Genomic DNA, 27,101 nt, shown 5'->3' with positions numbered 1-27,101 from the left:
ATTCCTGTTGAAAAGTAAGAACTCTAAGCCTTTTTGTGGTATGAATTCTCCTTAATTTATCTTGACAGAGAGACTGACTCAGGGCAAGTAAAAATATTTCATCTTCATTGTGGGTGTGGAAGTATCACTGTACACCAAGATGTGAGAGGTGTTTAGCGGGGAGGTTATTCTGCCCCTCTACTCCACTCTGGTGAGACCCCCATCTGGAGTACTGCATCCAGCTCTGGAGTCCTCAGTACAGGAAAGACATGGACCTGTTGGAGCAAGTGCAGAGGAGGGCCACGAAGATGATCAGGAGGATGGAACACCTCTCTTACGAGGACAGGCTGAGAGAGTTGGGGTTGTTCAGCCTGGAGAAGAGAAGGGTCCAGGGAGACCTTACTGTGGCCTTTCAATACTTAAAGGGGGCTTATAAAAAGATGAGGACAGACTTTTTAGTAGGGCCTGTAGTGATCGGACAAGGGGTAATAGTTTAAAACTAAAAGAAGGTAGGTACAGACTAGATATAAGGAAGAAATTTTTTACGATGAAGATGATGAAACACTGAAACAAGTTGCCCGGGGAGGTGGTAGTTGCCCCATCCCTGGAAACATTCAAGGTCACGCTGGATGGGGCTCTGAGAAACCTGGTCTAGTTGAAGATGTCCCTGCCCATTGCAGGAGGGTTGGACTAGATGACCTTTAAAGGTCCCTTCTAGCCCAAACCATTCTATGATTCTTTGATTCTATGAATTTTAAAGGGAGGCATCAGACAAAGGCTCTCGGTTGTTAAAGTGGACTAGAGTTTAAGGCAATGCTAGCCTGTCTTTTCCTGAAGCTGACATGTATGGTACAATGTCTTTAAAAAGAATATAAATACAGCAGTTGGTAACTCAAATTCATAAACTTAAGGTCAGAAAGTGCCATTTGTACCTGTCCTGCCTATAAGAGCATAGAATAAGGAGGTTCGTCTCCCTTGCAATATGCACCTCCAATAGCACACCCAAAGGAGTTGAAAAAGAAGATGAACCCAGTTCTTAGGCGTTGTACAGATCAGCTAGTGCCCCCACTCCAAGGACACTAAATATGAAAATCAGTTTTCAGTTTTAATCATGGAATCATTCTTTCACAATTTAATCTTTATTGAAGTATTTGTAAAAGGCAAAGCCCCTATGATCTCACTTAGTTTCTATTTCACACTGCACTCTAAAGGGAATATACAAAAAAGCTGCTTGCAGATTTTGGGGGGAAAAAAAGAAAAAAAAAAAGCACTTTAAAGAAGAGCTAAAATGCCTGAGAAATAAAAAATATTCAAGAATAGTTAATTAGAAAAGGAGAGTGGGAAAACACAGAAGCGGAAGCTAAGGGGGAATCTGAATTCTAATTCCAGGGAACTATTGAATGTTACCAGAACTGCACTGCTCGGCAAGTGCTTTCAGTCTTCTTGCTACATCTTTACCTCCGGTCAGGAAGCTCATTTGATCAAGATATTGAAACTAGATGTCTCTGTCTTTCATTTCTGCCATGTTCCTCTCCCATATTATCACAGCCACTGCAAATCTAAATTACTGTCCAGGTGCAAGCTGAGGTTTTCAAATACTTGTTGAATGGACACTGCCCAGTTTGCTGTCTCTCTATAGCTGAAGTGAATTGAATGGAGTTATTAGTTTTACTGCATACCTTGCCTGAGGTCAATTGTGTTTAAATGCAACTTTTCTTACACAAATAACAATGACATTATTTTTGGTATTACATTTGATTTTGCTGCTTTAATTAGACCTATAGATTTGTCATAGACAATCTCTGCAATAAGTCATAATAATGTTGTCAGTATCACAATCATGAAAATCATGGGAAAACGTATGAAAAAATCAATTACAAGTTTAAAGCAGCTGAAGTACCTTTGAAAACCTGTATATTGACTCAATTAAAAATAACAGAATAACCCCAAATACTTTTTAGTTATTCTACGATAAGTAGTTTTTCTTTGCTATCATAACTACATGACAGATGTGTTTTTGTATTAAAGCTTCATCTTCTTCAGATGTTTAGCTGTGTCAACAGTGAGTTTTCTTAATATTTTCCATATTCACTCACCAATCCTTTCAGCTATGCCATGTGGGAAGCCCAGCCATGCTGTTCTGAGTTGTAAGCCAGGTTGTAAAGACAATTGATTGTTAAGCCAAGATAACCTTCAGTCATGAAGCCAGAATTTTTTCAAAGTAATCAGAGACACCTTCTCAGTCCTTATACACTTATTCCTTTGCTGTGCAATCTTACGTATGGCCTATGTTTTGACTCCTGAACAGAAATTACTGTATTCATGGGCCTCAGCTCAAAATCCCAAGTGCTTTCTTCTCCTTCAGTCATTGTAAGCATCCAGAACCATATGAAAAAAACCAAAGAAACAACATCCCAAAACAAAGAAATAGTACAAAGCTTGGGTAATAAAAAGCTGGAAGCCAAGCTTCCAGCATTGCTGGAAGTGGATACCAAGGTCATAGCTCATATCTAGACCAACACAAGGAAAAGTCACTGCTTTGGGCCTTGAAGAGAAATCTTCAAGAATTCCAGTAATATCTGAAAAACTGAGGGCAAAGGAGGCAAAGCTCAACCAAGTAACAGCTTGAAAAGAAGCCAAGTGAAGGAACAGAATACCAAAGGCATTTTTGACCTGTTTCATGAACCCATGCCTTTCTTGTGAATTGGAAGATAATCATGCGTACACTTACAGAATCTACTTTTCCTTATGCTAACTTTAGAGAGAGAACTTCAGCCTTAAAATACAAAGTTTCATCCTACATTCTCATGTGACTACAAAAGCATTCATGGAGGTTACACCAAAGAAACAGATAGGAGTGGAGGGAAAAGGGGAAAACAGTTTAATCAGGTAAAGGAGTCATCGTGTTGTATCACTCTGAAGAGTATTATAAAATCTAAGGATGAATTTTAGCCTTTTCACAATGCCCTTTAGCCTTTTGCCGAAAAGGTTATTTGATGATCTGCTGCATTCTTCAGAAAATGGAAACACTGACAATATGCAGGTCCAATGTTTGTGACAAAGCACAAGAAAAGTTTGGAAGTGTTATGCCTGAGATTGTTATTGTTCTGCTTCCTCTACAACTTCAAAGACTGTTAACACAATTAGGCTCCCACATATTCTTAAAATAAACTGGTGAACTAGGCGGACTTCTTTCTTAATTTCATGTATAAACACCATGATTGATTTGAAAGCATCAGCCCTGGGTGCTCAATATAGCTATCATCCCTTGCACACCCCCTACGTGACTAAACAATACTAACACAGGGATATCGTGTAGAGCCTTTACTCTCGCAACAGTATCAAGAGCACTTAATTGACAGCTGGGATCTTAGAGACACCAACAATCATTTTTTAGATGTAGTTCATCTTCTCTCATATCCCACTCCAATAACACATCTGGCATAGAAGGCACCACTCTCTACAGTGGCCTCCAAGCGGTTGCTTCTAATAATCCTGTCTCCAGCTTGAAGATTTCTATCCCCTCTCACAATTTCAGTGGGAATACCGCAAATCTGTCAGTAAGTACGTTGTTAATGTTTCTCTCATAAATCTGTCATCATGTCAAATTTCCACTATCCTAATTTAAGAGTAGTTTTCAATGTAACAACTGCTTTTGCTTGAGAATTTGGGAACACAAAGGTGCTTTCTTGGAAGATATCTTTGCACATGTGACGCAGATTAGCTGAATAATAATAATGATTGAACTACATTCACCAATATGAAGTAATTTTGTATTGGAATAAAAATGTAGTTCAGTTGATTTTTTCACAGTAGAACATTCAAAACCTACCAAATCAACACCTGTATGTTTAGAAAGAAACTTGATTTTTACATATTCCACTGGAGAGGAATCGATTTTCTTGAAAGAGCACAATTATTTATTAGAATTTTACACATCGTCAAGAATTATGTAAATCAAAAGATTAAGATATAGGTCATTTATTTCTGAAGAGAACATTTTTTGAAATATGAAGGGAGAAAACTTGAACGTAATTTAAGCTTCTAGTCTTGGTATCAAACTAAGGATGAGTCATAAAATCACTCTGAAGACAGCGGTAATGATATAAAATGTTACTGTGTACCAGCTGTTCACTGAGAGTATTCTGTTAAAAGATTGCCCCTTCTAAATATAAATTCTGGTATCCAGTGAAAAATCTGAACTACCTGAAGTGGTTATTTCCCTTCCACTAAGGGAAAATAAGGTTTTACACAACCCCTTCTAGATACAAAAGAGGATACATAGACCTTGTTTATGAAACATAGGCAATGTTTTCATTACCTAGTTTAATGGCAAATTTGCTTCTTGTCAGAAAGACTCTAGATGATGGAAAAAGTGTAAGAGATGAAAACTAATTTGACTGAAAATAAGAGTATGCATTGAAATTTTTTAAAATATTCCTCTGTTTTAAGTATTGATACAAGTGTACACTAGAAATAAGATCTGCAAGCACAAATGCTTGAACACTGTCTTGTTTAATGGCTGCATACCTGCACACCTACCGAAAATCCACAAAAATCAGTTTATTGTAACTTAAAATGAATACCTTTGTTTGCATCAAGTTCTCTCATTAGTATTTAACATTGCAGCTGAATCATGATAAGAGGAGAAAAGGAACAGGTGATATGAAAGGTCAGCAGAAAGGAATAAAAACAAAACTACTTAAAGGGACACGAGATGTGACCACACTGCATTCACAACAACTACAGTGCACTATACGGACCAAGATAGCTCTAAAAAAACCCTACATAGTTACAGAAATCTTGCAATATCATTGCAGTGCATAGAATAGGCTGTGAAACTTGCTCCAAATGCCAGACCAAATTAGGCTATGCTATACTGTATTTTAATACCAGTTCTCAAGCTAGAGGCAGTTTAAAGATGGCACAATTGCCAGTTTTGCAGAAATATTCTCTACAATTTAAGTAAAATACTGGGGCTGCCAAGGAAGACTAAGTGAGTTAGTTTTTGCCTCAATTTGCCTAGCTCACTCAGATACCTTTTAAAATTTAAAAACCATTATATTTTTTAATTTAAAAATCCGCAAGCACAATGTTACAAATTATTAAAAGCAATCTATTTCTCTTAATGGAAGACTGTCTAACTAAAGCAAACCATATTGCAGAAGAGAACACTGTAGTTTGAAGTAAAAACTGCTCTATTGTGACTCAGGAGTTACTCCTAGCCTTTTCAGTAGTTTACGAGGTGACTTTGGAAAATCAGTTTTGGATTAGTTTGCCTGAATTTCCTTGGCTGTGATAATACGAATCCTTCTAAAGGGCTTTAAGACCTGCTAATGAAAACAGCACTATATGAGAGCTAAGTATTATCAGCATCTTTTAAGATGCTTAGCAGACTTCACCATAAATCCTGAATTTTTCAGGAGTCCTTTAAAAATGCTTGTACTGTGCTTTTATGCTTCTCTACTAATGTCTGTTGGAATCTTTTTTAACATGAAAGGAACTGAATATATGAGAAAACAAATTTAACTATGGAGTATACAAAGTGTCATTATATATATAGTAAATTGAAAAATTAGATAATGTTTTATAAAGACCTTTGGCTATAGTAATGATGTGTTACTTCTAGGCACACATACTTCAAAGGACAATGTGAAGTTTCATGAGTATGGTTTAACTCTAACGGAATGATTTTAAAAGATTTAAAAGATTTAAATGATTAAATATTATTTTGCAAGACATGACTTTTCACGCAGTTATGATACAATGAATTTAAATCAGAGGCAGATGGTACCTAGTATTCTTACAACTGAGAAGACTGGTATGTCAGACTATCTACTGGTTTGTTCTGTTTAAGACAAACAGGCTCTCTAGGGTCCTTGAAAGCCATTTTTTACTGGAAGAGGAGCTAGAAATACAGTGTTCATTTAAAAGTTTATTTATTGTGCTTGCAGCAACCACACAGAGAAAAGTATAGAGAAAAATTGTATCAGGAGTCTGCAATGTTGCCATGATTGCCAAGTTCAGTTAAATACCTAAACCTTTTACGATCTCTTCCACAGCAACCCATTTAGCTCTTATGAGTTCGATTCATCATCAAATCTGCGTAATAAAAACTGTATTCATCTTCTTTAATGCTGGCAACCAAATCGTCCTGAAAAACCCCAAATTATCCTAGCAGGTATGACCTTATTTCAGAAGCTGTGGCCAGCTTGCTAACGAGCTATGACAAAGCTGACCACTGACAAGACAGCTTTCTAAAAAACAAAGCAATATTTATTGAGAAAATACGTTTTGAAGAAACTATCTTATAACATTATAAATCACTTATATACACATCTAGGTAACCAGGCGGTCATTGAGCTTATTGTCTAGAGCCTGATATGATTTAAGGTCACCTGAGTGACCTAAAGAATTTAATTCCATATGAAAATTCACATCACTTGAGATTTTATACCCAACTCGGTTATGAGAGCTAACCTTAGAAAATATGAGAGTCAAGACACTATCAATGCATCTGTGAAGCTTCCATCTAAAACACTGTTCTTAACCTTTCCACTGCACATCTCCAGCTTCCCAAAAAACAGGGTATCATCAACCCTGTGCTGTGCAGTCTTCCCTCATTGCTCCAAATTATGATCCCAATCCATATCAGCTGCCTCCTCCCCTCTCCTACACAATTATCTTCCCAGAAAATGACTCAATCTCTATGATTTCTAACACTTCTTATCTGACATCACTACCAAGGAAAGCACACCAAGCACCAAATGCTGCACAGCTGTGTAATGTGATTTATCTAACTCTGAATGCAACTGTAAGCCTAATATCACCACGCAATGTCTCACAAAAATAGGTCAGGTCTGAGATACAGTCTTGCCAATATGATTTTTGTCTATTTAGTGCATTTTGTCTATTTAGTGCTCTCTCTCAGGACTAACTAGTCCTCACACAGGTCTACAGATGAATTGCTTCTAGTTCCTGAATTGTTGGTTTTATCTTCACATGTTCATCGTACAATACAGAAATATTGTAAAATGGGGACAATACTGACCTTTGTAAGATGGTATAAGAAATAATTAATACAAATACACATTTAAGAACTAGATATTGTTATACTACTACTACTATCATTAATGTTAAAGATTATAAAACTATCTTACAAGCCCCTTCTTTACTGACCACCATCTGTTTGTCTTTGGATTGGGGGAAAAAGGACATTTATATTAACTCAGAGCAATTGCTTTTTATTTCCAGGTCTCTGTTTTCCGAGTTTCCTGAACTCATATTTTCTTATTCCAATAGCGGCTAAAACTTCACAGAGAAGATGCTTGTGCTGTACCAAAGCATGTCATTTGTATTAACTACCATCCATTAACTTCAGTTCCAAGAGGAAAATGTGACATTGATGGAGGAATACCATCATTAAAGGCTGCACAAAAGAACCTGGGACGGGGTCACTGCATCTAGTCCTTCATAAGAACAGGCACTGGCGCTGCAGAACATCAGTACTGAAGAGTTCAGAGACCATCCACAGACATGCCATGAACTACAGGTCCCCAAACAGCTCCTCAAAACAATTTAAGACGCAGTACAAAACCCGGAGTTTACACTGCAGTAAATTGGCAGGAGAGATCAAGAATGCTTCAGATGTCCTTGGCTCTCTCATCCCCACAGAATTCTTTGAGTGAAAATACCCAGAGGATCCTCTGATATACCTAACATTCATGAAGCTGTTACAATAGTTCCTGACTAATCCATATGGAGTTAACATCTGCCACTTTTCAATATAATATTCATTATTTCCAGAGTGTCACATTTCTCACAGATAGCATGAATGACTACAAAATAATGATTTTGTGGTAATTCTGCTTCTGAGAAAACATAAAATGCTGATAAACTGCCATTACCTTTGACATGTGAAGCCTTGTGCAAAGCCTACTGAAGTCAATGAATATATAATACTGCCTCAGAACAAATTTAAGGACTGTATTTCTTAACATGACCATTTGGTTTAATTTTTTTACGTTTTAGTGCTAATACTTTTTATTACAATTAAAATTCATGGCTTTAATGAATAGCTAGTAAATAAAATAGATTCTCAAAGTATTTCTAGAAGCAACTCATTTTTTCCTACCAATACACTATTATAACTGCCAGAATTCTCTGGCATTTTTCAGCAACAGATATGTAGTACTTTAACTCTTCATTTTGGAAGACTAGTATTATATTAAGCTACATTTTTCTATTCTGTTCACCCTACTAATATGTAGAGCTTTAACAGGATGCAAGCCTTCTGTTTATTTATTACATTTACTTATGACACATTGTGAAGACACACAAGCCTCTAAAAAGCAAACCATATAATGAAACAGTTCAGAAATAAAATGCATACCTGTACATGGTTTAAATGCAGTTTATTAAGCTTTCAAATATTGAAAACTAAATAAAGCCATAAATCCAATTTTGTTTGGTATTTACATTTGAGTATGGATCTTTTTTTCAATGTGGTCTGCAAGTGATTAGTCAGTGTTTTCCCCTACAGTAAGTGTATTAATATTTCTCCTTAGCTATCAGGAGCATAAAACAGATTTGTTCAGTCTGTATGTAGAGGGGGCTAATAATATGATAAAAAACTAAGAGCACTAATTTTGCTGTCAATTGTATATCCTGGCAATTATCTCTTAAATAGGCTGCACTTTTCTTATGTTAATTAGTGATGTTTCAAAAAACTTAAATTGTGGAAAAACATTTTATTTATTTTTTTCAAGAAAAAGCAATGTATTTTGACATTTTTTTCTAGAAAAAGACCAGGTTTATATATAATCATGTATATGGGTAACTTCATTCATTTGAGCTGACCAGTTAATTTCGACTTATGTGTGTGTGAGCAAAACCACCCATATCTGGAACTGTTACATGGATTGGTGTCTCCCTAAAGACTGTCTTCTCCTGGTACTAAAATAGCCACAGGTCTGGATTTTCAGTTTAGCTTTAAGTGTTTTAGAAGACACCCTCCCCCACCCCCGCCCAAAGAAGAGACAGTTTATACAAGCAAAAAGCAAAATCATCAGGCACTTTAGCAAAAGGGCTGCTTTCAAATAGTAAATTGCCTTTGTACACAGTTCTTTGGTAGCAGAGACATGTTGAACAGAGACATGGCTTTTTCATACTCCCACTCAGCCTGGCTATGTAAGAAAAACTTGTAGAGAGCCCCTGTCACAGTGTTTTAATATTTTGGGGACAGCAAAATGCTCTCTGTTGCACTACGGACCATTGGGGTTCATAGCTGATGGAAGACAAGGAGAGGAAAAATGGAACCTTCAAACCCATCGTCTCTCCCTCAAGGTACCAGAACTGTGCACTCAAACAAGTGAGCAAAAGCATCAGAGTTCCTTATCCGCATGCACAGGAAAGTTACACTCCGTTAGTTTATGCTAAATTCACATTTTATTTTCTTCACTGCTAAAAGGAATAAAAAAAGGAATAAAAGGTTTTATTTTTCTTTTCATTGTACATAAGCATCTTCTTCTTAAAATACCCTCTTATTGCCTCAATTTTAACTGAAAATTAAGTAAATAAGATCTGCTATTACAGCCCTGTGGAAAATATTCATGAACAAATAAAAAAATAAAATTGCATGACAAAAATTGCATAAAAAATGAATGTGAGATATCAAGTAATTAAAGACAGGAAAGGCAATGTTAGTGTAAGAATTTCAACTTTTCTCATTGTATAAACTCAAAAACCCCAAATCTTTTTAATAGAACATTTCGCTGTTTTTCATATTACAGCATCTGATCTGAAGAGTACTCAATCTAATTAATACAGTTAAGAACAAGTTGAGAACGTAACATGGTTATTTCTGATAATCCACATATTTCAACAAACTCTACCAATGAAATTTTGCTGTAGATTAAACAGAGGTAGGAGATTTACTTCAAATAATTTGATATTTTCAACTCGTAGCAAAACAAATTAGACCGATAAATTTTGTTGAAGTATGGGGCCTACCGTCCACTTTCTGTTTAATCCAAGAGGAGGAGCAGTTAAGTGCCTCTTTATCTAACAATAACTGAAATGTGAAAACCACCAACAGGACTCCTGAAAAATATCCTGCCCAGGAACACCACTTCGCAGAGCTACACATCTTTTGGGCAAGACAATTTGTATGCAGAGAAAGTGAAGCTCTAACAAGAGTTTGTGATTGTCTGCACATCTCTACATTACACATATTCTATGTGTGTCTCTCACCAAGCCACACCACTTTGCGGTGCTTCAGTTTTCTCCCTGATAGCTTCCCCTATGAGAACAGAGCTAATGAAGATGCACGTCCTCAGATGTGCGCCCTTGGTTCTCTGACCTCATCCAATGCAACAGCTCCAGCTCCGTATTTCCCAGGAGACCCCTCAACACGAAACAGCACAGGTTTTGTCTAGTCCAGGGGAGTTTATTCACTTTACGCTTTGTACAGTGTGATGGGCAATGCTTTCCTTACACGGGCACTCAAGATTGGGAGCCCTGCACAGCACTGACTCTGTTCAGGCTAGGAGAGAGGAAGAAAGCGGCAGCCACGTCCCAGTCCTGGTATTTTACTGGTTGCTTAGGCAACCCAGCTCCACTGCGATGAAACAAAACATGGAAAAAGTAATCTCACTGAATGGGAATCAGTGTGGGAATCCACTTAATTCAGTCAGTAACCAGTTTATGAAGCAGTATGTTTTTACACAAGATCAGAAAAACTGTCTGGGTTTTATGTGTATTTTACGCCAACGAAATTGGAAAAGAACTGATATCAACAACTTATATTATTTCCAAAATGCATTGAATCATTAGGGAAGCTGAATTTTAAATTCACTCTTCAGACAAAAATACTCATTGATATTTCGCAACATCTTCATTATAAGCAAAACATTAAAATATTTTGGATTCATTTCTGTGATATATGCAAGATTTATGGAAGCCATTCTCTTATTAATTTCACAGGAAGTTTTATGTCAGTAAGACATAATGGATAAGCTCTTCTTGAGCTGAATTACCCAGCTGATGCCCTGAACAGCAAAGCATAGGCTGTATAAAATCACTGCAATCTAAACACTAGTACTATTGTACCAAATCAAGGTAGTCATAGCACAGTTCTGGTACCACCTTTCATTTTGCTGATGTGGTTCTGGCGATGTCTCACCAAAAAAAAATCCAGTAATCTATACTTGCGCTGTTTAAATATGCATTAGTAATGGAATAAAGAATATTAACTGTAGCATTAATATTACTTCCCCTATAGTATTTTAAAAGTAGTGTTTACAATAAAGCTACCTCTAATTTTATCAGTCATTCTATAGCAGTATCTTAAAGAGTATAGTCTTCCTAGATACTCTGCATTTCATTTGAACAAATGAATATCATTTGATACAGAAGAAAATGAAGTCAGGGTATGTTAAGCTAGAAGGACAATACAAGCAATTGAAGAGTCGACACGGGTTCACAGCCAAGAGCTCAGTATTCAGCATATTCAACTGAATCAGAAAAAAAGCAGATGCATGGTTATTCCTCATGTTTTAAAAAGGGAGGGGCTCCATCTAAAGACCAGAAGATCAGTGATAAAGATGTTACGAAAACAGTGATTAATTCCCAGCAACTATGTCTTAGAATAAGTCATTTTCAAAACATCAAACAGATGAAGAATAATATGAAGAATAATCAAAATCATAGCAATGAGGCAAACATTAAAGTAGATACTGAAGCTGCTAACAGCTCTTCTTTACATAGCTTAGTTTAAACGTAAAATTCTAAGAATCAGCATTTAACCCAGTTTCTCAAATACATGCTAAAAATACATACTTGATTTTTTATGTATAATTTCTACTAATAAATCTGACAATAAATGTCACCTACTACAGTGGTTGCATTTCATATTTTATGTTTAATGTCTCTTTAAAGATAAAACAATTATTAGTTTACTGGTGTGTCATGGGTAAGCTTACAGTCAGACATATTCATTCCTCTGCTGTTGGATACATGCCTTTCTTGCTCCCTTTATTTGATACAAATGCTCAAGAAGTTCAGATCCATATTTCAGCTTATTAGAGAAATGGAAATTAACACTTCTGTTTGTTTTTTATTTTATTTTAAAATATGGTTGCTGTGAGAACCTCATCTTTGGCTACTTTATAAAATGAATTTGATTAATATCTCCATTTTTCAGGTTTTCTTCTAGTACTTTACTGTCAGCTTTAAAAAAATCCAAAACCAGAACAATCTTCTTTAAAGAGCACCTTCATTTCTCAGTATCACAAACTGAAAGGCTTATATTGCTTGCTTTCACAATGCTGTACTATCTGTAGACAGAAATGTATTAAATAATTCTCCTTGCAAAATGCACAGAAATAAATTAATAATTAGAAGCACAGTCATTCATACAACTGCTTTGATCCATATGTCATAAAACACATTTTAACTACCACTAACAGGCAGCTACCTCTGAAGAACACAATGGAAATTATTCAGCAGACTATGAGCAGCATCACATATTTTTCTGCCACTGAAATTAAACAATATACTTCCCTTGCTTAGCATTTTAGATAGACAAACTATTGTGACCTATATGGGTGAAACTGTGATCAGCTTCTGAATGATGCATGAGCAAGGAGAGAATTAGGATCAGTCACAGCTGAAGTCCTTTCGCTCTTGTTTGTTTTTCATAAAACATTGAAGTTCTGTGTTGGAAATCCTGGGGAAACAGGGCATGTCTATGCAGGAGCATGTACAAGCACTTGCTTAACGTAGAAAAATCTTTCTCTGCATTGAGTTTATAGATATTTTAATTACGGAGGTACTTAATTTTGTTTTTTCAATGTAAGTCACATTTGACAAAGAATGTGCCATTTATTATATGAATTAGTTCTGATTATTATGTTGATAATACCAAATTAATTCTGTATGTTTCTGTTCTTCAATCAAGTAAGCATTACTTGCATTGACTCAGTTTGCATAAAGCACATATCAAATGTTAGATAACAAAATGTTATGCAAAATTTGGAAAAAAAAATAAGTCCCGTGGTAACCCTCAATTGTGTACTTTAAACAGCAAAATAATTTAAACCAGTAAGACTATTGCAATGTTAAGGAATTTGGAGAAAGGTTTATATTAGACTGTTATCCTAAACTGACTCAAATATTTCAAACACAATAATGAATCCTTTGATTAAAAATATTTTTTAGAAACTACTATTTACATCACGAGATTATAAGAAATCTTGCTTACACTGAAGGAAATGTATCTGTAACTAAATTAACACTGACAGTTTTTTCATAAGGGCATGATGTTTTACTGATATTTCCCTGAAGAAAGCTCAGTTTCATGATAATATAGCAAAAATAGGTCAAAACTTGAAAGATGAGGCTATTATACTGCAAGTTTTTAATGCAGGGAGAGATCAAATTTCCACCTGCAATTTTTGTGTTCATTTAATCTTCCCTGTAATAAATTACAGTACAATTGGCAGTGATTAGAGTACATTGCAATTTTCTTTTTAAAGATGCAAAAGGAGCTTCATGAACACAGCAACATTTTGAGTATCAATTTAAATTCCTTGGAGTGAATTTTTACCATCTGGGAAATGCTTCACACTTAACTTATTTTCGGTAACTCTTTGCAAAATATCAGAGCAGCACAGTTTTCACCAAATCTTTCTTTATCACAATTCTATAATTCCAATATGCTATCTAATTATAAAACAAATATGCAGAATCACACTTGAGCCGCAATTGGGACAACTTTTGCGTCTGTTTTGCTTATTCAGGCTTTGAGCTTCAAACAGCTTTAGTAAATACCTGACTGGAAAGGTACATTTCTATTGTTAACCACACTTTTCAAAAGAGCCTTCACATTTACTGTGCATTTCTGGGTCCAGACAGAAGTTCAGTCACCAAAATATAATCCCATAAGAGAATATTCTATATACTTTCATTTCCCAAACATTACGCTACATACCATTAAACAAAACCTTTCAAATTTGGGATAAGCATCTTCTACCCTATTACACTTCCTCATACATGGTATTCTAAAGCATTTAGCAGTCAGTCACCAAAATATAATCCCATAAGAGAATATTCTATATACTTTCATTTCCCAAACATTACGCTACATACCATTAAACAATGCAAACACCTTTCAAATTTTGGATAAGCATCTTCTATCCTATTACACTTCCTCATACATGGTATTTAGCAGTACATCCAGCTTACTCATTCCAGAAATCCAGATGCTCAGAAAAGAATGTGAGATTAATTTCCACATGCTTAATATATTTATTCTCAACTGTACTTTAGATTTTATATCATCAGCCAAATTCAGTAATGTTTTATGCAGACAAAAGCTCCAATGATGGGTCATTAAAAGAAAATGTGTCCTCTCAACCTCAAGCCAGGAAGGGATTGTGGGATTTGCACTAAATCTGGGAAGGTTGTGAACAGAAGGGTGGCAAAATTAATAGCTTCAAAGATCCAATTTAGCTACTGATGAAACCCTTTTGGTATCCTGGACAACTCTAGAACTGTCTCCAGCATGATTCACAGATGCTATCCTTAGTGATAACATGCCCTGCCTTCACTTTGTATGAAATCGCCTTATAATCCATCCTAACATAGGAAGATATAATTGACCCTGAATGCCTCAGCAACAGAGATGATGACATAACGCTTCATTGCAATGATCTCATAGTATTTCAGAATTCAGAGTTATGCAGAAAATTGGTAAGAAAATGTTCTGAAAACCAGATAGCAGTAATGTGACTATAGCTGTGATGGTCTGAACTAGACGTCTCTTTCAAATACAACATAACTCTACATTTTCTATTTATATACTGCTCTGAATCTACACGGGCCCAGACTGTACTGCTCCTGATCTTCTGTGTATGTGTGAAAGCCTGCCATGAGACCTTACACCAGCTAGCAAGACAGCTGTTCAAGAACAGCAGACAGCAACTCTCCCTGAAGTCTTTTCCTGCTAGGGACTGAAGAGGTAAACCAATCCTCTTTGCTTTTGGCATGTTATATATCACATATCTGAGAATACCAGGCAAGGAGGTAACAGACTCAAATTATTTTGCATGAACTTGCACTCTTAAGAAAGGGTCAAAAATACTGGAAATGGACCAAATTTTTCTAACACCCCCATGCTTTTCTAATAACCACCTATCCAGCAGGACTGGAGTAAACTTCTTCACTGGCATAACATGCAATGGACCCAACCCTCCTCTCTCTCTTATTTCCCAGGGCAGATTGTGCCCAACTGAGACGGATCATCTTTGATGCACCTCCGTCAGAAGAGCTTGTGACTATGTGCCACAATTTAGCCCATAATGTTTTCTGAATGCTAAGTGCTAAACTTAAAATTAGGAGTTACATATTATTCTATTTTTAAAAATGATATTTTTCCTGAGCAGGGATTGACTCTGCATCTGAGGAAGCCACAGAGAATGAGTTATTTCATCTATGGGCAGAAATAATTTTGCTTCTGGCATATACTTCAAAGCAATTTTTAGAATCTGAAACAGAAATAAGTGATGTACTGTGCTAAAATGCCCAAAATTGATCTCTAGCATTAGAAAAACAGGAAGCATGCAGATTTAAGTGCTTTTTTAGAGCACGGAATAATCCCAAGTCTTGTCAGTTAAGTGTGCCAGCCCAATTCAAATCTGTTTTAAATCACTGTTCAGACCTATCATGCACATGTTCTACTTTAGAATTATAGATTTAGTTTAGAATGGTATCCCACTGGTTTTGAAGTAATGTATTTGCCTCCAGTGTTTTTAGAAAGAAAAAGCTCTTCCACACAAGTAATTTTTAACGTGTTGGAGTCTGATTCTATCTGAAATCTGCTAAACTCAGTATGACTATTTCCACTAATACCAATAAATTCTGGATCAGGCCCCTAGAGAATTTTAACTGGCAATCAGCATTTTAAACACATTTTCTTACTGAATTGCATATATTTTCAGTATCAAAGATTCTATGACATCTTCTGAAGATAATCATAGCCATAGATATCTTACCAAATATTTTATTTTGCAAAATATATTTGCATGTTTTGGTCTATACAGTGACTTCAAAGAATAATATAGAATATGTAACTACAGCATGTAATTAAAATTCCTTTACAAAAACTCTAATTTGTTTTTCAGGTTATGAATGAGTGAGTGGTAGCATGCAGAACAATTTGCTATATCCATTAAAAAACAGTAGCAATTTATTTTGCTATCTTGTAAGATAATGTAGGTGCATTTATTTGATTTTACACAAAAGGATAATTTAGGACTTTTTCACATAATTTTCTGCTCTTTTTGGTGGAAAATGTTAATTCGTCTAACAAAAGATGTAGTTGTTGGTTTCCGTAACACTTTCCTGGCAAAAGGTTTCTCAGCTCCAGAAAAGAATGTATGGATGAAACTAGAGAACGTATGAACCTGCAAGACCAGGAGTTTGAGGCATTCATTGGTGATGTGGAAAACAGAGGTTTAAATCCCTGCTCAGCCCAGGTACTTGAAAGAAGAATTTTACAGCATAGATAAGTATCCTAACCACCAAGCTGTTGGCTATTTGCTTTCTCTTTCTCTTCTCTCTCCTGTTTTTGACCCAACTATCTCATTTTTCTTGTTCTCTTTCTCGCACAGTTTTGGCAGGTGACAGTATTCCTAAGTGAAAATACAAAACACTTTTAAATTTCTCATCAGATTTATTATAATCATATCATTGACATTTACCTAAGAGAACCACTGGACCTACTGCCATATCTTTAGTTTATTTCAAGCTTAGCTCTCAAGTTTCCAGGGAATAAATGAGGGGTATAATGAATGCTAAGAAATACATTTCTATTAGATGAAAAATTATTTGCTCAGTAACATTTTTTTTTCCTGCATCATCAGTGTTGTTATCCTTGGGTTATCAGATTTAGGACTGAAATGACTAATAGCTGTGAAATATAGTTAATGTCCTTTTACTATTTTGTGTATTTTTTTCTAACACTACTTTAATGACAGTATTTACTAATCAATCAATTCTTTAAGCTTAATTTGCTTGCAGATAGGATGCTGATTGTACAAGATCTGTGGTCTGTGGTGTTGAGGCAGAACTTAGTTATACACAGACTGATGGGTGGGTTTTTCTTTGGTTGAAATTATTGTAGCTCAGTATCGGTATATGAATATGGTGTTTAGTAGCATGAGTGGTCTTATTGGTTGTGATGCAAAAGAACAGAACAGAAGGAAAGTGCATATCCAATAACCAAGCTTGGTTTGTAAGTCCTAAGAATAGTGCTTATAGCTCCCATAAAAAGAAATAAAGCTCTCACAAGGAAAACACAACACAATATCTAATTATAACAAGAAGTTAAAAAATTATGAGACATAATAATCTGTGATCATTTAAAACCCAAAAGGTGAAGAAAGGAAACAACTATATGATACTTTATAAAGTAATTGTGCTGATTATTTACGTAGCTGATGTAAGTATTTAAGGCAACCCAATGTCATCCATGGAGTAATAAGAGGCAGAGTCGTCTAGACCAAAATACATGACATTATCAAACTCAAAGTGTGTCATTTAAAAATCAAAAAACTATAATATGCATTAAGAGTGTATACTTCATCAAGATTCCAGGTAAGCACCACCATGAGATATTCTTGCTTTGATATTACTGTATGTACTACCTTTTGTGATAGTGGTTTGCTTTCACTGCTGGAGGAAAAATATTTCCCCATGGCTACTGTTGCTATAGGTGATGTTTCAATTGCTGCTATACTGTGGAAGAATGTTCTTGAGAGAAAGAATGTATCAGTTCAGAATTTTCTGAAAACCTGAAATAATTATAAGTCTGATTATTTCCTGAAATAATCATAAGTCTGATTATGACACTTGATTGGAACTTGAAAAAGGTCTGTTCCAAAATTTTTCTTCAAAATTAAGCAAGGCATTTAGTACTTTGGTTCTGCTCACCTTATCTTTAATTGAGATTAGTGATATTTCCATTTCCCCATCCTTTTTTGAAGTATAGCTACATGATAAGGGGCAACATGTCACTTGAGCATCAATGCTCTTGTAGTAACTGGCCACGAGTATACTCTTAGCACTCCTACATGGATGGTAAGGAACTGCACTCCAGCTCTATTTCACTGTGAAGTAGATTAATTCAACATTCGCTGTAGAGTAAAAGCATGAAGATACAGCAGATGAGGTGAGGACCAGCTACTTGTTAAACCACCAAAACTAGCTGCCTGCCTAAATTCTCTGAGTACTTCTGATTAAGTGATATACTGTCCAAGGAGAACTTCCCCTGACAACACCTAGACACACCATGCAGGCAGATACGGGCTCTCATTCCAAGTCAGTGGAACTGACATCATCAGGGTTTTTTTGCCTGTAGGAATTATTAGAGTATGGTAAGCGCTGAAGGGGAGTACATCACTCAGAAAGGGAAAGAAAAGATGGACAGACCATATATCATTTTACAATATGAAAAAAAAAATGTAATGAATATTTATTATTCTGTAGTCATGATACAAAACTACCTCCTAAGCTACAAAAAAAGCTTGGGGTAGTATAGTCCATGCAGTCCATGTTGCTCAAGACAACTAATGTATGTTTTCACCTTTGTGAAAAATACCTGGTAATACAGGGAAAAACAGTCTTCCCTGTTCCCCGAACCTGTACTTTTAGCAGTATTTTTCTTTTTTATTTTGTTATCCAATTTCTTTCTTTTTCAGCGTCACCTTTCTCTTGCCTATGAAGATGGCATAGGATACCTTCTACAGGAGGAGGGAGAAGAGGACGATTATAAGTATGATCTCACTTTTTCAGAGGGATGCGAGCGAGCTAGCAAGCAGGTAGGGTTATTCTAATTGCTTGACTAAACTGCAAGTGATTTAAATAATTGAATATTTATGGTTTTAACAATTGGCTTTCCTGGAATTTATCTCAGCAAAGAAAAGCAAAACAATAAGCTTGGTTTTACAAAACCTGTATCTCACAGTCAGGTTTTCTGATATTTGACACGGTAAAAGGGACAATTAGAGCTTTTTCTATAGCTGAAATATTCAGAATCTCTCCTTTCTCCTTGTTTTCTTTCTTCTGATTCTTTCGTGGTTAATAGGAGCTGATTTATACTGAAGGCTTACAGGTGCATCTACACTAGTGTTTTAGTTTGGCTGGGAAATCTCCTGACAGTTCCCATTTATTGTGTTTTGGTTTACACCCTGGAGCAATCTCAGAGTGCATGAACTGTATTCCTTCTGGCTGAAATTAAATGGGAAGATGGGCTTCAGTGTGAGTGCTATACTTCTGTTGACTTTTTTTGTAGAAAATACACGATTTGTTCTTCCACCATTTTTAAGGTGCCACTAAACATTCTAAGACAATATTTTAAGATTCAGCAAGTGTATGATACACAGGATTCATTTGAAGGATACCTGGTTTTTACTTTTGCCTTAGTAATAACAATATTAAACTGCCTCCTAGTGGCCTGGTGCATAGGTAAACGTAGATTTTTCATAATTTAAACCCATTTATCAGAAACAAAAATCCCCAACAACCCCACTGTCCTGCTATGGGAAACACCAAAACTAGTAACAAAAAAGTAAATTAACTTTTGATCATTTGTTATTGAATTACTTCTATTGAAATATTGAATTATTATTGAATTACAGTATTGGGTTTAGTATTCTATGGAATCCAGTGAACATTAAAACTTAATAAACCTACATCTACCTTTCTCCTGATTATAGCTCATGTAAGCTAAGTGTAACAGTAACAAGACAGCTCTCAAGCACGAATATATATATATATATATATATATGATACCTTGATAGCTTGATAAATGAAAAGCTGCTAAGGGAGCATTATATTTGAATAAAAACTTAAATATAAATTTTAAAAAAACAAGCATACTGGGCCCCAGAGAATTCAACTAAGTTGAATTTAAACTAAACTAGATTTTAATTAAAGTGGTACTAAAAACACCATGATGAAATTATTTTTTCTATGTGTTTGGGTTTTCACACATAGCTTGAGGTTTTGCATGGAGATTCTTTATCCTTGACAAGTAAGCATCTTGCAAACAATTGTGGTAAGACTATGTAGAAGTCTATGTTTGATTTTTTTTAATGACATGAGATGTATGTTGCCGCCACTGTTGCCAATATGGATTCTGGGGAAGAAGGATTATAGAGAATCCTGCCATTCCTATGAGATATGTCTGGAGACAGCAATTCTTAAATATTTTTCTTAAAAAAAAAAAAAAATCCTTAGGAGATGAGTAATATTATTCCTTGTGAGCTGTACAAGATCAACCCAGAGTTCTTCTTAAAAGAGTACTTCAGCATGAATTAAATATTAAGAAGTAACATACATAAATAATGCCACTACAGAGTAAGTCTTCAATACTTTCATTCTTGTAAATGTACAAACAGTAAATTGTCACTAATGAGCTCTACAAAACATCAACAGAAGCGGGAATAAGACTTGTCTTTCAAATGATTTAACAAAGGGCTTCTCCCGATATAAGAAAAAGATCCATAACTAGAAAAAAAAAGCCACAATCCAAAAGAAAATTATTCTATGTCTCAGGAATTAAGAATCTTAGTTCTATGAACAGCGTTGCTGAAATGCAGAAAATTGGCATCAGCTGGTGTCACAATCTCCTAGGTGCAAGTCACACAAATGAAAGCTCTAGAACATAAACAATAGACTCACTTTTCAGCTTTCTGAATTTTTAAATGATTGGAAACAAAAGGTGCAACTCCCTCATGGGGGTTAGATATTTAGTTGTGTGGAACTCCTTGCAATAATATCTTGTGGGTACAAAAATTATACATGGGTTCAATGGAGAATTGATAAATCCATAGAACATAAATCTACTAAGGTTATGTAGTACATAGGAAACATCCAGGAGGACCTTGGGCTGCAAATAGTTGAAGGCTGTAACAACATTCTGAAGAGGTGTCACTATGGATTTTTTTTGCAATTATGCATTTCCTAAAGGCATTCATATTTGGTCATTGTCAAACATGATACAGGGCAGAAAATATTTTACTCTTACTCAGGCCAACCTTTCTAATGCTTTTTATGTTAGGTCCTTCTGTTTTTGTTAAACTTATGAGAATTTATTCATTTGAGTCTCTGACAGTTCTGACATTTTCAGAGTACAGCTTTGTATCTTTCCCAGACGTGGCCATCTGCCCCTATCTTCTTCATCTGAATAAGTCCAAACTCTCAGTGAATCCTCTGCATAACTCTAAGAAGATAATGAGCCTCTCACTATGTAAAAATTAGAAATGGGAAAAAAATCCTTTCAATTTATACAACTTTATAATTAAAGCTACTTTACCACTAGAAATACAAAATGTACTCATATACAGAACTTGTATAACCAAGTCCAAAATTAGGTATAACATATAACGTTTTTATAGATTGTCAAAGAAACCTCTTGACAGTTTCAATGTATATTATTCGTTATATCCTGAATTTGTGCAATTATTTATTTCTACCAAAGTGTAGAAATGCTCCTGAGAGCAAGGAATATTTTTGATTTTTTTCAAACTTGCCAGTATTTTTTCAAATTCTTATCTAGTTGCAAACTATCAAACTAGCTGCTGTATAGAAGTTATTCAACAACATAGGAAAAATCAGATGTAAATATTTCATCTTGGTTTATAGTAAGATCTATTCAGTCATTCTGAAACCATTCATGAAAGTGTCTCAGATTTATTGACTAGTTCCTACTGAAAAAAGGGGTTTTGAGGCTAGAATCAAAATTCTGGAACTCATGGTGTCATCTCCATTTTAGACAAAATGATAGCAGCTATTCCGGAATGAGGGAGACCTGGGTTCAATTTTCTCCCTTCACTAAATGGTATCAAACTTTCATTTTCTGCAAGAGTACTACCACCTGCAAGGTACTCTTATATGTGTCTCTTTTACATTGTTCAACTAGAGCTGGTTATAAAATACCTAATTAATTAGGTAATGAGTAAGACTGTCTCTACCCTAGTTGTTGGATATTCATCAAAGGTACAGAAGGCTTGTTTTCCCACCCATATAGACCATTTTTTTATACAGCGTGGAACAACATAAAAAGAGAGATTTATCACAGCAAATGATAGTAGCATTAAAACAGCAAATAGAAAAAGATGCAGTTGAGTTACATGCACAGAGAGTAAGAAAGAGAAATAAAAATTGTCTTTTATTTCAGAATGGTTTTAGGAGAAAACAAAACAGATAAAATTCTTTGTCACTGGTTGGTGTGTAATACAGAGAGGTTGTTTTTTTTTTTAAACTGGAGGTCACTAAGTGTGCTTGGAGGACTAAAAGTTCTTTTAAAAAAACAGGCACATTTTTGCCATTTCCTTCAGTTCTAGTCATATCACATGGGGCTCAGAAATATAGCTGGTGAGCAGAAAGCTTTCTAAAAGATACAAACATTCCGGCAAGGAGAAGAAGCAGAAAAGCAATTAAATATGAATAAAAGGACATGATAACAAGAAAAGAAAAATAGATTGAAATGTAAGATAGAATATTCTAAATAATGCTACAATCAGTTTAAATGTATTCACAGAGTGAAAGAAAACTCTACCACAAACAATACTGTGAGGAACTGAAGACTGAAACATCCTAGTGCTCTTTTCTCATAGCCCTCATCTCGCAAAGGCAATTCTTCTGACTGAAGAAGTTTTCATGAGCATCCCTTGAGAGCTTGGTCAATCTTATTTACAAAATATCCAAAGGAAAGATAAGGGAACAATACAAGGCATGCTGACAGCCTAAAGACTACAATGATCTGTCTCTGCACATGGTCCCACTAGAAGTTAAGGAGTTATTTTGCTTCCAGCTTAGTAAAAAAAAAAAAATGAAACAGCAAAGCAAAGAGTTGACTAAGATGACAATCAGATAAATATGAGTATTGCCTATAGTAACTGTGCTTCTAGAAATGGCTAAGAATTGTAAATGAAACATTACAGAAAATATTTTTTCTTTTGACCTTGCATATCAGGATAATTATTGTAACTGGGAAAATGCACATCAGATAGATAATTTAAAATGTAAATTATATTGCTTTTAACAATTGCATTCATAACCTGTTCCTCCAAGGAAACTCTTTAAAAATTCTTTATAGGCTTACTGTTGTAATATCTGATGTTCCTTCAGGAAAACATTTTATGATGTGATGAACCACTGTTACATATCTGTTCTGTCATCTCACAAAGAAGATGACGTGTGCAACTAAATGAAGTGCAATAGATTTTAATAGCGCAAATAGACATGTACACAAACATGCATACATTACTTTATGTTTACGTTGAAGGCAAAAAAAGTCAAAGAAATAGCTAATACCTGAAGTTGATTGTAGTGTAATGCGTAGTGTTCCTAAGGATCCTGAGGGAAATCTTCCCCAATTTTAGGACAGTCTCTAAGAAATTCTTATCTCCAGCATCATCACAGCACTGCTCTATTTCCTACCTTACTGCTTGCCAGATTGAGGCCTAAGAATTTAGGCTTTCAAAATTAGTAAATGTATTTTACATATTACATGGGATTTTTTTCCCCTGTATTGTCAACAATTGCTAATTGGCTTTATTCATAATAAGGAAATAATGTGTGGGAAAAGAGCAAATCCCCTGAAGAATAGCCATCTGAAGAAAAGATAGGCACGCACATTGGTCAACGCATGCATATCCACATGTGGTCAGATGGTTCAGAATTTAATTTGAAAAGACATTAGCTGTTCATGTCATTTCTTGTTTTAATACATCCAATGCTATATCTGACAACAGGGCTTAGAGACCCATCTGCAGTTTTATTCCTTCAATATGCCTGCTTCAAACTGTTTTATTTTCGTATTAGTTTACTATTGACTTAGCAATCAGAATGTCTACATAGTTAGTGACATGTGAGACAGTATGTTTGGAGAGCAGGTTCACACTAACAGTTACTAAGTGGGTTTAGCCCACATAATTCGTTTAAGCCTGAGAAAAGACTGAAAGATAACACTGTATAGGCATTACTGAAGACCTAGGTAACACTGTCATGAAGTTTAAGTTGGAAAAATATAACTATTTCCAAGAAGATTATTTTTAAGTTCAGGTGGCATGGGATTTAGGGGTATCTAACGTTTCATGCAAGCACTAGTACAGTTTCTCACAAACACAGTTTCTCACAAAAAGATATCTTGTTTTTGAATGGAACGACAGGAGTCAGTTTCATCTACAGCTTTCCAGGCATCGCCTCACTTGATCTTTCTGCTATCAGATTTTTGGACATTATACACTGCATGTTGACATATTTGTAACAGTGTGATATAATTACAATGAGCTTCATGAAGTATGTTGTTTTGAAACTGGAAGGTGTAAAGACAATAATAGTTAACAAATAGAAGTTTATAATATTAATCAACCCTACATTTCCCTGTTCCTGTGGGACAGACTGTATCTTTGCCTTGGATAACTGTGCAAAGGCTGGAATTAGAAGCAGCAAAAAGAAGGGCAACATAAGGAGACCTTAACATGCTACATCTGCTGGACAAATTAATTAGAACAAAAAAGAAACCATTTGAGACAGTACTGAGTATGATCCCCAGTAGCAGTTCCTGGAATAACTCTACTACATCTTACTCCTTAAACTCAGTTGAACTTGGCTATAAATTGAAGGGAAAAAACAGATAATCTTCACAGATGAAAAGGCTTAAATTAACCTGGTTTGAAGAATGCCCTAGCAGATTTTGTTGTATTGTAATCAAGAAGATGATGAAGAAAATTAAAAACCAGAGAAAAGAGGGCTTGAATTTGACCTTCTCAGGCATTTCATCTGGAAAAGAATTCTCAATCAACAATAGGTCAGTACAGGCTCATAATACCATTTTTTTCAGGTGTTCAGTCACTGGAGGTGCAGGTGTCCATATACAGGAGATAGGAATGCTTTATTTACCAGCATTTGTTGATTATGCTTATTTCATTACATGCCAATATTTTCCCCTTTCTCTGTCACTGGAAAACCATGTGGTTTTTTGGTAATTAGTAAGGTATTGTTAACAAAGACAGTGTACCATGAACTTACATATAGCTCACCTAAAAATACCCTCTAGCACTAAAAGGTATTTTCTTTTTTCTTTGCATTCCTTTAATTTTGTATTTCACTTCCAGTAATTCCAAAACTTTTTATAATTGAAGAAACAAGGCTTGAAGAGTCTACATAGACATCACAGTTTGATCTTTTTGTATCAGATCTTAATAAATGAGATATTTGAATAAGAAAGTAATGCTGACAAATATGTGACATACTTCAAATAGCAGCTTTGCTAATGTCACATAAAGGAACATTCCTGCAGCGGAATAAATTTTGACTGTATCTAGGAATGCAACATAGCCAGAAATTTTAGACCAGACCTCTGAACCAAGTTTCTAATACTTTCTAACAACCACAGTAATATCCTGAATATCTTGGTTCTCTCAAAAGGTAAAGATAAAACTGCAAGCTTATCTTTAAGTGTAGGGCTGCTTTTGCTTCAGAAAAATTGGGCTTGTGAGACAAAAAAATTTGATCAGATATTTACTTTAAAGAAAGATCTGAAGACACTTCTAGAAGAAACCTAAGGTGTGACTCAAACATTACTTTTTCATTGTAGAAGAGAAAAAATTATAGTCCACATATTAAAGATTGAATTCTTGAATTGTACATTCTGGGTTGTTCTAAGGATCAATGTAGCCTTCTCAGATGAATGAAATAAGGTTACTCAAAGTCAGAAAACAAGACACGTAAAAAGAGTGAGAGCTACATTAAGGTCCTACAGTGGACAGACTTTGTAACTAAGAGATACACGCAGTAAATACCTTTAGGTACCACAACAAGATGAGAGAAAAACTGGATGCTCTTTTACAATGAGTGGTATGCAGAATTTATTGAAAATTTAAAGATTTTCATGGACTGAAAATAAAGATTGCCATGAGATTACCTACAAACAACTGCTGACATTTTTGCTGCATACATGCATCTGAGTACAGATCTATTTTCTGATCTGAAACAGAACAAAAATATCTGCAGAACCGTCTTTTTAATTTCACAGCCCAATTACACTCAGTACAAGAAGATATACTGAAGTTAATATGGGTTAGAGAAAGATCCATTATTCTGACTGATAAGCAGAATAATCCAGAGTGACAATTTCAGATGCAAGTGTTCATTGTGCCAAGCTGACATTACCAAGATGGCCACAATTTTGCTGCCTTCAATCTTCAAGATTTACAGTTTCAAAAGAACTTCATGGATGTATATAACAAGGCATAGAGCTATGATATTGGAGAGGCATCTCCCTGAAAGCCCAAACTCCCCTCTCCTGGAGTGAATGATCTTGCACATCTAGTGGTCTTTGTTCATGGTCAAAGTTATATGAGGAACATCTCACAAACGAAACCATCACCTGATTATCAGGTCTTTAATTTTTCATTCGTGGTATCATACAAAACATCTACCAAACGTATTCAGATGATCAAGAAAATGAGTAGCATCTTGCCACGACAGAGTTACATACAGTAATAACTTCCTTGTGCAATGGAGTGGACTCTTTTAGTATAGAAAGTTTAATAGTAGTAGCTGACATTATTTGGATCCACTGACCTCCAATTTGAGGTGAAATGTAATGCTATAAAAGCATGATCATTCACTCTGAACTCAAGAACGCTTCTATGAAATCAATGTTGTTGCTGCAAATAAAGCTGCGAAAATAGGCCACACCAAAGCTGCATTCACAGTCTGCCCTATGTACACTGGAGTGAGAGAAGAGTTTCCATCAACTTGTTGCAGGTTCTTCCACCAGTTAAAGTTCAAAACAAATAACAGAATCTTTATCCTTACATTTTAGTTGCAGGCAACCTGATATTAAGGTATCTTCTGCCATCCATGCAGGCAACATACACGGTTTTGTTTACACTATAAGGCCATCTGATCCCAAAGCTAAAGCACATACTTACCATTATATGTGGACCGTTCTCCAGCTAATTAATCAGAAAATGTTGTCATATGCTGTCAGTCGGATAATATAGTGTTGTGGTAGAGTTCAGTGGTTTTCTACTTGATAGAAATAC

General features: G+C 35.3%; 1 protein-coding gene across 1 annotated transcript in view; it reads right to left on the bottom strand.

The window, feature by feature from the left end:
- The window catches only part of ANKS1B (ankyrin repeat and sterile alpha motif domain containing 1B), a 450,276-nt gene that overhangs the window by 241,054 nt on the left and 182,121 nt on the right, over positions 1-27,101 (bottom strand). The window contains 2 exon segments of the mRNA XM_009321298.1: positions 15,864-15,881; positions 15,946-15,952. Coding sequence (XP_009319573.1) covers positions 15,864-15,881; positions 15,946-15,952 — 25 coding nt within the window.

This window comes from Pygoscelis adeliae, unplaced genomic scaffold (assembly GCF_000699105.1).
Source record: "Pygoscelis adeliae isolate BGI_AS28 unplaced genomic scaffold, ASM69910v1 Scaffold232, whole genome shotgun sequence".
NCBI lineage: Eukaryota > Metazoa > Chordata > Aves > Sphenisciformes > Spheniscidae > Pygoscelis > Pygoscelis adeliae.
The sequence above is the reverse complement of the archived record's forward strand: the minus strand, read 5'-3'. Positions and strand labels throughout refer to the sequence as shown.